This window comes from Populus euphratica, unplaced genomic scaffold, assembly GCF_000495115.2.
Source record: "Populus euphratica unplaced genomic scaffold, PopEup_1.0 scaffold204.1, whole genome shotgun sequence".
Taxonomy (NCBI): domain Eukaryota; kingdom Viridiplantae; phylum Streptophyta; class Magnoliopsida; order Malpighiales; family Salicaceae; genus Populus; species Populus euphratica.
Window position 1 is genome coordinate 204,818 of NW_011500087.1, and position 10,417 is coordinate 215,234.

Consider the following 10,417-nt stretch of genomic DNA (forward strand, 5'->3'; position numbering starts at 1 on the left):
AAGTTCTTTGCCGATACAATTCCTGCTACACACTCTTAATCATAAGAAGAATCTTAAGGCAAATGCCTTGCAATATTAACCCTAGCCAGACCAGTTAGATGTAGTTCGAACCAGAGAAACTTCACAAGTTGTCTTAGCTTTCTGGAGAGAGCAAGTGCACCAGGGTGAATTTGAAACCTCAAGTTGATCAAGGCAGGCATCAACAGGCGTCCTGCTATGTATTATATCCCTTTTATTTTATTTTAGCATGGCACAAATCTTTGTTCAGGATCTAGACTTCCTTATTTTGAATTCCATTCAGTGTGATTCAATTATCTTTCTTATTACAGTATTTTCAATCAGATTTGGTTGTTCAGCATGCAAATAAAAATCCTACTGGAAAATAAGAAATTGCAGAAACTCTAAATAGGCATTTCAGTGTTACAAGTTTTTTTTACATATAGAAAAAAATAAAGAATGTCTCAGTCAGTTCATTTTTCGTTTGAGTTGGACCAAACTTTCTTGTTTGAAATGATTTTTGATTTGGAGTTTTAGCTTAAACAAATAAACTACTCAAAAGTAAATTTATTTTAAAAATAAATATATGGTCTGTTTGTTTGCTGTAGAAAAGTTTTTTTTTAATAGTAAATTCTAAAAAAATAAATTCTAGAAAAGTGAATTATTTTTTGATATTTGTAGTGTAATGAAAAATAAGTTGGAAAATATTTTTTAGTGTTTAATTATGTTATGGAAAATGAGATAGAAAATAGCTCATTAATATTTTATTTTTTTCAAGTTTATTAAAATAATAAGAAATAAATCTTACAAATTAAAAAGTTGAATGAGAATGAAATTAAAAAAAATATAATTTCATAAATTATCTTAAATAAAATAAATAATAATCAAAATGATAGAGATTAACTCTAAAATATAAAAAACATAAAAGATGAAGAAATTAAAATAATAATATTAACATTTCATAAATTATTTCAAATAAAATAAATAACAATCAAAACAATGAGGATTAAATTTGATAGATAAAAAAATTTTAATAAAAAAATAATAAAAAAAAATAACAATTATAAAAAAAGATGATCAAAATTAATATAAAAATTAAATTTTAAGAGATAAAATTGAATAATAAATATTTAAAATAAAATATATATAGCAATCAAAAATTTGAAGACTAAACTTAATAATAAAAAAAACAAAAAAATTTAAAAAATAATTTTTTAAAAAGTAAATGTTAGAAATAAACAGTCAAAACCTTAATGTACCTCCTCTTCTTGATTGCACGCATTGGGGAAGCACTATATGGGCCTAAACAGTGTGACAAGCAAAGGCCTGGCCCATTACTCTTGTAGTCATCAAACTTGGGAGCAGCAGTAGCAGCCTACCCTGTGTTTTGCAGAGGAGTGAGCCAGCGAGCAAGAAGAGAAGGAGATTGAGAATGGCGGCGAGCTATCTGTGGAGGAAATACGCAGATTACTTGTATACAAAGTGGGAAAGAACAATTCTTTGGGATATGATAGAGCCCTACAGGAGACCAAAATCATTCACTCCTCTTGTTACCATTTATGTTGCTGCCTTTTACACTGGTGTCATAGGCTCTGCCCTCACTGAGCAACTATACAAGGTAACTCAACTCTCCCACTTTCCCTCTTCTTGAAACTAGGGCTAGGGTTAGGGATTTATGTGTGTGGTTGGGACTTGTTTTGGAAATTAAGTAGAGAATTAAGAGCTTAATTTTCTTGTTTAGATTCTGAACAATAACTTTAAAACTCATATTTTTGTCCATGATACATCTAATCTCGTAAATGGAATGGCAAAATGGGTTGTATATAGGGAAAACCCTAGACCTTAATTCCACAAAAGAAACGGGTTTCTAATGGTTTTGTGGCTTCTAATTGCACTAAGATAGACTGGTGCCTTTGGAGTAGGAAAATAATGTCTTAAGGAAACTGTTTGTTGCAGTAAATTGAAGAATTTAGTAATGGTGCCTCTGGTCATTTTGTAATTTAGAACCCCAACTGACAAGGTAGCCGCAGGCCTCTTATTTGCAGATTTCAAAGCCTTTTTATTGATGTAGACTCTAGTAGAGAATGAAACTTGTCCAACCACACTTTAGTTGTATCTTCAAGCTCGGCTCTTAGATTTTGATATGGTTTTATTGTCCGTGTCTCTCTACATATCGGATAAAAACAGAGTTTTTTAATAAATACAGGAGAAGGCAACCAATAAATGTTTATATTTACTGTTTCAACTATCCACGGTCAAACAATTGAAATTGTGGTCTTTTGAAATTCATTGAACAATTTTTTTTCCTTTGAACCATTTGGGTATTCAAGCTTCCAGGTTGGGTTGTAATTGAAGAATTGTGTTTTCATCTATCAAACAGGAGAAATACTGGGAGGATCACCCTGGTGAAGCAGTGCCTCTGATGAAGCCAAAGTTCTATTCTGGTCCTTGGAAGATTCTAAGAGGAGAAGTACCCACTTAGTGAATACACAGCAGAAAAAGAGTTTTTTTTTATATACTTTCTTCCCATTTACTTGCCGTCTCGATTGTTTAGATCAAGGTCGGTCTGTAATCTTGCTAACGTCAATAAAGCTGTAGCCATGATGCTTCATTAGTTTTATGTGTGAAAATGTTCTTGTTCTGCGAAACAACCTCACCACTTATGATAACCATCTAGGTGGTGGCCAAGTGGTAAAGACTTGGGACTAAGGAGTTTGCTCCATCTGTGGTCTCAGGTTCGAGTCCTTGGTTGCTCATATGATGGCCACTGGAGGCTTACATGGTCATTAACTTCAGGGCCCGTGGGATTAGTCGTGGTGCGCGCAAGCTGGCCCGAACACCCACGTTAATCTAAAAAAAAAAAAAGAATGTCTCTGTGGTCTCAGGTTCGAGTTCTTGGTTGCTCATATGATGGCCACTAGAGACTTACATGGTCGTTAATTTCAGGGCCCGTGGGATTAGTCGTGGTGCACGCAAGCTGGCCCGGACACCCCGCGTTAATCTAAAAAAGAATGTATACAATGTAACCATCTAGATGGTGGCCAAGTAGTAAGAACTTGGGATCAAGGGGTTTACTCCCTCTGTGGTTTCAGATTCGAGTCTTTGGTTGCTCATATGATGGTCATTGAAGGCTTACATAGTCGTTAACTTCAGAGCCCGTGGAATTAGTCGTGGTGCATGCAAGCTGGCCTGGATACCCGCGTTAATCTAAAAAAAATATATATATATATATACAATGTGGAACTCACCAATTAGTCAAATGTATAAGTTGACTTGAATATTCATATTAATAAATAAATAAATATATATAAAAAAGAAGAATGTATACAACATGGAACTCATCCATAAGTGGAAATACAGATATTTGAGTTGTCATGTAGGATATTTTTCTCATCATTTTCTGATGCGCTTCATTTGCTATTGGTCAGTCCAATGATCAAAAGGCCTGCTGTGCACAATGTGTCTTGTATAATTTTCATTCAGTTACTCGTGTAATTCGTAGCTTAAAACCTCCCACTCTTGGATGGAATTCAATATTTTGGTCATTGATGATAAAGCACTGAAACTGTGGCTGCTCACTTTGATTTGGCATGCAGAACCTACCATGATTGTAGTTAGCTGGTGTTTTTCCCTTATTATTGATGACGATTGTGCTGAAAGATAAGCCTGAGAAGTTTGTCAAGATGGAAAAAATTGGAAATGGTGTTTTGTTACTAAACATGGGAATAACTTAAGAAAATTGTACTAATTTGCATTAAAGAAGACCGTTTTCCGTTTGATATATATAAATCTCTTAGGCAAACCCTTGTTATATACACACACAAAAATACAAGGAAATTTATGTTGAACTGTACCGTATCCCATTCGAAAGGAGGTCGATCCTCCCAGAGAGTTAGAAGTGGTGTCCTAAACTAGCAAGATAATTTAAAAGAAAAACGGAAACAGATGAATAAATGACAGGACCCAAGATGTCTATAAAAGGTCTTGGTAATCTGAAGCTGATCAGAAAATACCTAAACCACCAGAACCAAAAATACAAAGAGGTTGATGGACATTAAAGGGTTGCCAAAAAAGAAAACTGGCATCCAAAAAGAGAGTTCAGGATTAGCTATTGCTGATAAGAAACAAAATGTCTATAAACGCTTAGGATCACGTACTGTTTGTTTTAGATTATGAATTGCAATAGGACCTTCTCTTCTCAACCTCTTAAGACTGCCAGTTCATTACGTTTTCAGCACCTTTAAGACGACCCCTAACAGAGTTATCATCCTCAAACCCAACGTAAGTAGAGGTTTGCATGCAGGTGCTACAGTAAACAAGCTATTTGGATCCTATAAAAGGACTGGTTGCCTATAAAGACCAAAATTTCTGCAGTTGGAAGGAAGGGTAGAAAACTAGCTAATAAAACCCCTTTTCTGTGTCTTCTTGGTTAGCAAGAAACAAGAGTGGCAAGAAAGCAAGTAGTGGTGAAGGTGAGTCGTCATGAGCAGTTCAAATTAAGATGCGAGTTCTCAAGTTTCTTTGACTGTTGACGTCACTTTGATTCTTTTTATCATCTGTGGGATAGTGGCTGTGTTTGGTTCCTTGGAAAATGCAAGAAAGAAAATTTGGAATTTGAATGTTGAATTGTCAACTTTCAGTGTTTTGTTTGGCTCTTGGGTTCTTTATGAAGTAAAAAGTAAAATAGAACATTCTAATGAGTACAGTTTCAGGAATTTTCTTGTCTTTTTGTGTCACAAGGAATTCTCACAACCATTTAACTTCTGGGTGTTTTTGTCATTTAATGGGCATTGGGATGTTTGGTTGCCAAGAAAATGCAAGAAAGAAGAAAGAGAAACTTGAATTCCGTAATGTTTCTTTTCCGTGGTTTTTTTTTAATTTGTTTTTGATCTGTCCTTTTTTTGTACGTTTAGTCCTTTCCGTTTTCTCCTTGAGGATGGCTACTCTTCTTTCCTGATAATCTTCTTTGTTTTTTTGATTCATAGCATTCTCTTGCCCTCTTGTCAAAGTGTCTCTGTTTGGTTGCTAAGAAAATGCAAGAACGAAATCCCATTAATTTTTTCCGGCCAAGTGAATTTCATGTTTTTTTGTTTAATTTCGGTTACTTCTGCAGTAAGAAACAAACAAGCATTAACACATAATAGTACAGAAATCATTCAGATAATGATGCGTTTACCATGCAGCATCAAGAGAGATCTCACGCCCAGATAGGATAAGTGATTGCTTGCATTGAATTGAGATGAGCATGGGGGAGGTACTGATTTCCTTGTCAGAATCTGAGCTGGTCATCTGAAGATAATGTAGAGTATTGGTCATGGTATAAATATTTTGCTTCTGATGCACTTAGTTCCTTTTCCTTTTAGTTTGGTTACTAGATGAAATGAACTTTCACAGGAGAAGCAAGATTCAGCAGAAGCAACGAAATCTCAGGAGCCACCAAGAAATGACCAAAATATCACACCCGGGGCTTCAGTGGCGGGCTCTAGTTCGGTGTCCAATGAAAGAAACAGCAGCATAAAAGAGGCAAGACATTTCATGTAATTTTCATCTGCGTCAGTACAAATGTTGTTGATTTATCCAGTGAAATTGACCTATTTTGTACTGAGTTTTTCATTTTATTTGTGACAATTGGCTGCGTAGGTCCAAGATAAAATTGAAAGCTGCCTGTACCTGTTTATGAATAAAGAAGATATGGTTAAGACACTGTTCGAACTAGATGGAATTGACCCTGGTGTTACAAGCTTAGGTAAAGTGGTAAACCACTCATTCCCTCCTACGAGCCAATCGAAATTTCCTAGTATGTAATATTGTAAACAATTTTTGGAGCTTCTCCTCTTCTTGGTACTTTAGACCTCATACAATGTCATCGAGATCAAATGTTGCTTAAGGATAATCCTTCCCCTTTTCCCCTGTTCTGTTGTTATATGGTATCTTTATCTACTGCTTACATGTGGAAGCAAGGTTCAATATGAATCCACAAATTGTTGAATGTTCCTTATTTAATGACTCTGACAATTTTTATTTTTTTTTCATGATATAGCATGGAATCAATTGGAGGAAGAGAAACCAGAAATTTTCAAGGATTTTTACGCAAAGTTGATTCTGGAAGAGCCAAGCTCTACATCCAATCAATTACTTGAGCAGCAAAAGGATCTTGAGAATTTCCTTGCATGTCTAGATGATCCCTTGGCTTTTATTGAGGAAGACTTTCAACACATTCCAGGTAAGTTTCTTGCCATAAACATTCTACTGTGTCCCAAATATAATAGATTTAACAACATAAAGCTGGCCTCTGGATAAATCTCAAAGGTTTCAGCTTTTGATTGTTTACATGATCATAAAGATTGTAGATGTCTAATTTATGAACGCATATACAAATGAAACAAGTATGGTAATGATTCGTAGCGTATTTGAAATACTCCATTTAGTATTGGTAATTTCTTATATTTTTAGCTTATGAAAGGAAAATTGGAGCTAGGCTTACTAATGTCATTTCTGTAGGCACAAGATGGAGTACAAGTGTTGGACAGATGAAACTCCGTACAATCAGAAAACATATGCAATTTCCTTGTAATTTTCAATTTCTCAGTCATGACCCAGAAGTAAGAGTGCTTAGTTTCTTCCTGCAGTTGACATTCTACCCTGGGGAGACACCATTCCGCTAGAGGTTCCAATTCCATCTGGTGATCCCTATATTGATTCCCTGAGCACTGTTTCCTGCAGACAACTTGTAAATGATGAAAACCCTGCATCTGACAGTTTCCATCCAGCACAAAAGAATTTTGAGAGATTGTAAGTCTTCCCCCTCGTATTAGATTTTTCTTCTTTCTCCTTTTCAATTAATTTTTCTTGGTCATATGCTAAGTAATTTATAATGGAGATGATCTTGCAAATTTACTGAACTGGTGATTATATTTATGTTAGCATAAATCTACATGTAGATATATAAAATCATGATAAACTTTTATTCAAATAAAGGGATCGAATCTTGACATCCACAGAGATAAAAAAAAAAAGCAAATGATCAAAAAGTACATCAGGAATAATAGGAAATGCTAGGGTTTACGTTGTCGCATGCTGACTGCTCGTCTGTTTGTTGAAGGATGGCATTGGACAGAAATGCAGCTGATATAGAACGTGTCCCATTCTTTATAAATTTGGAGATTCTGAATCCTGCATCAGTTGCAGACAATGATCAGACAGAGGCAGAACATGATCCGATCTTATCTTGTCTGAACTCTCCAGAGCAACCTGGGCCTGTCTTCGGTTACTTGACAGATACAAGTGGTAAGTTTGAACCCGTTATATTCTGAAGTTGTTCGAGGTTCTTACTCTCCTAGGTTAAAATCCATGGCATAGTCATTTGATCCTAAACTAGTTTCAAGTAATTCATTGTTTTCATCCATTTATCTTTACATGACTCAAGAAGAGACATTAACTTCACAGCTGAATTAACCTGCACTACATAACCTCATTGAGATGTCCTTTTTCTTTGTTTTGAGGTTCACAATCCATGTTCTTCCATAATTTGAATAGAATATCTGGTTTCTGGTGTATCTCCTTACCTTCCTTGGCCAAATTTTAATCCAGCTTCTAGTATATTTCTTGATCCTCCAGAGCCAAATTTCAATCCAGGCTCTGCTATATTGCCTGATCTTCCCGACTCAAATTTCAATCCTGGTAATAGCACATTTCCTGACACTCCAGAGACAAATTTCCATCCAGATTTCGGTACTTTACTTGATCCTCCAAAGCCAAAAATCGATGGTAAATCTTAATTTTTTTTCCTTCATGTGCTTAGACTTTCTTCAGCCTCCAGTTTTTTATGCGTGTTCCATTATTGTTTCAGTTGATGATTACTTCAACGTTTCTTCCTGGGACTCTCAATCAGAAGAAGAATCTTAAGGCAAGGCCTTACAGTATTAATCATGTCGGGAATTGGATCGCCTAGATGTAGCTCAGACTGGAAAAAACCACTGATTATCTTGCCTGTATGTCTAGTGCGTCAAGGTGAATTTGAAACCTGAAGTTGATTAAGGCTGGCGTCAAATATCAGCCCGCCATTGTATTTTTTTCCCATTTTATTTCTTGTAGCAGAACAGATGTTTTGTGTATGTTTTTGTATACCGAAGCAGGAAAATCTATGTAGATTGAGTTAGGTTGCTCTTCATTCCAAATCACAAATATAATTTACTTGTTAACAAAATTTATTAAGTGCAGGTACACATGAGACACAGAAATCAACTTGATTAAATGTGCTTTGACTAACTTAAATAAAATCTGCAAAATTTCTAAATGGTTTTCAAACAGATAGTGAAATTAATTGGAAAGATCCTGTTGGAATAGGCATTTCACTGTGAAATAAAACCTGTAAATGGGCTAGCAGCTGTCCCTCCAAAATAACTGTCTAACTGACTCTTCTTAACTAACATCTGTATTAACAGCCTGAATCATCACCATCTGCCACGTGTCCCCAACTCCTAGCTTCTCCTTTTCTATAACTGAGCCACATTTCATTAGAAAACTATGATGCGTGGACAGAAGCTATAAAAGACTAATTGCCAGTAGCCCAAAACATTGCTAATTATCTTCGTTAATCACTTGTCAATTAAAATGAACTTCCACAGGAAGCAAGAGAAGAAAGATTCCCAGCAAGGATATCTCGTGAGCCCCCAAGAAACCACCAAAATCTCTAGAATGGAGATGCTCCTATGGCGGGCTCTAGTTCAGCGCCACCAAGAAACCATCAAAATCCTACAGGTGGGCTCTAGTTCTGTGCCACTGAGAAACCAACAAAATCTTACGCATGGAGGTGCTATTGTGGCAGGCTCTAGTTCAGTGATACCAAGAAACCAACAAGATCTAACAAAAGAAGGTGCTCTTATGGCGGGCTCTAGTTCAGTGCATCCACAGCGTGTTCTGCAGGATTCTATTGCATCTCATAATGCTTCATTGGCTCCCATTCAAGAAGACAATCAGCCCATACCAGGTTCCTTTCCACAACATTCTACCATGATGTGCCCATGCCCATGCCTGTGGGGTTTAAACCCAAACTACGCTGCTACTAAGGCTCATTTATGACTCCTCATCTTCCTATTAAAAAAACTACAACTGGTGCTCCCTGCAAGTATGTTGTATACAATTGATGGAGCATCTCCTCTTATGGCTACCTTCCCTTTAAAGTTCTTGCCGGATCATGACACAAAAATGCTGTGACCTTCGACAATCTTATGGGAGTTTTGGATTCAAGGGAGATGTTTTAGACCTCAAAAAATATCATTGAAGATTAAATGCTGCCAAGGATAACCTTTCCTTTTTGCCTCCTCTTCTGCTCTGTGCTGTGTTTATCCGCTGCTTGCCTTTATCTGCTAGGTTTCAACTTCTTGACATATCAAATCATGTTCCTTTTCCAAGAGCTCTGACATTTTTCTTTTCGTGAATCAATTGGAGAAAGAGAAACCAGAACTGTTTAAAGACTATTAGACAAAGTTCGGTATCTGGAAATATTCGAATGCATTCAACTAGTACTCGAGACATTCTGAGAACAAATAAGCCTATCCAAGCACAACAACATAAGCAATTTCCTTAATTTTCACTTAACTGTTTTTAAGTCGTTATTCATTATGCAGGATCTCCTCCTTGTTTTCGTTATGCAAGCCTTAAATTCTCAGTCGTGCCGCTGAAGTAGAAGTGCTTAGTCTAATTCTGTCATTATAAAATTTGTGTTAGTGATGGTTTCTTTTTCTGTACCACAGTCGATAGTCTGCCCCCACAGCTTCCAAATACATCAACTGCTCGCTTCTAGACTGATTCCAGGAGCCTTATTTCCAGAGATCACAATGAAAACCCTGCATCTGGCAGTTTATGCCCGGCACAGATGAATTATGGGAGAGGGTCAAAATTCCTTCTGGCAGCTATCCAACTGGAACTTGATGAATCTAGGTGTAACAGCTTCGGGATGCTTCATATGCTTGCAGCAATCGGTGGCGAAGTGCTGATATCCCGCCAGTGGTTTCTATATCTCATTGAGTGTATTCTAAATGCTACTATATAAACTATACCAACGTATGCGTAACATTATAGAGTTAGATCAATTTGGAAAGCATATATCCGGCTGGAACTTGATGAATCTAGGTGTAACGCTTCGGGATATGGAATACATGTGAGTAATCAGTGTGCTCCATGCACTGAATCTATTTGAAATGAAGGAGTTCAGGGATGTGCTGTTCCTGAGTAGGGGCAAGCAATTGAGTAGGTTCAGAGGGCTGGTCTAGTGTACGTTTATGTGAGCGCAAGTCTGTATTTACTAGGATGAATATCGACAAATGCACTGATAAAAAATCATGCAAATTATCAGATGGTTTGGTGGGAATGATTGAGAATACTTGGGTTTAACCTCCCATATACTTACCGCTCTTTT

The 10,417-nt window shown here is 36.4% G+C and overlaps 3 protein-coding genes across 7 annotated transcripts in view; all 3 read left to right on the plus strand.

Moving 5' to 3' along the window:
- LOC105109011 (uncharacterized) overlaps nucleotides 1-324 on the plus strand; it is a 4,565-nt gene extending 4,241 nt beyond the window's left edge. For all 5 annotated transcript variants that reach the window (XM_011003578.1, XM_011003574.1, XM_011003575.1 and 2 more), the window contains one exon: nucleotides 19-324. In XM_011003578.1, the coding sequence (XP_011001880.1) occupies nucleotides 19-39 (21 nt within the window). In that variant the 3' untranslated portion in view covers nucleotides 40-324. The remainder of the gene's footprint in view (nucleotides 1-18) is intronic.
- Nucleotides 325-1,345: 1,021 nt separating this feature from the next.
- Nucleotides 1,346-2,627, plus strand: EMB2752 (embryo defective 2752). Its single transcript, XM_011003580.1, has 2 exons — nucleotides 1,346-1,615; nucleotides 2,378-2,627. Exons 1-2 carry the CDS (start codon nucleotides 1,430-1,432, stop codon nucleotides 2,477-2,479), a joined length of 288 nt encoding a protein of 95 aa, XP_011001882.1. The 5' UTR covers nucleotides 1,346-1,429; the 3' UTR covers nucleotides 2,480-2,627.
- A 2,164-nt stretch (nucleotides 2,628-4,791) lies between these two features.
- On the plus strand, nucleotides 4,792-10,177 carry LOC105109015 (uncharacterized). The gene is made up of 13 exons (XM_011003583.1): nucleotides 4,792-5,032; nucleotides 5,181-5,251; nucleotides 5,392-5,520; nucleotides 5,638-5,743; nucleotides 6,038-6,220; nucleotides 6,499-6,537; nucleotides 6,627-6,789; nucleotides 7,100-7,284; nucleotides 7,534-7,548; nucleotides 7,633-7,764; nucleotides 7,847-8,007; nucleotides 8,625-8,986; nucleotides 9,753-10,177. The coding sequence occupies exons 2-11, from the start codon at nucleotides 5,237-5,239 to the stop codon at nucleotides 7,900-7,902; spliced, it is 1,023 nt and encodes a 340-aa protein (XP_011001885.1). The 5' UTR covers nucleotides 4,792-5,032; nucleotides 5,181-5,236; the 3' UTR covers nucleotides 7,903-8,007; nucleotides 8,625-8,986; nucleotides 9,753-10,177.
- Nucleotides 10,178-10,417: the final 240 nt, after the last annotated feature.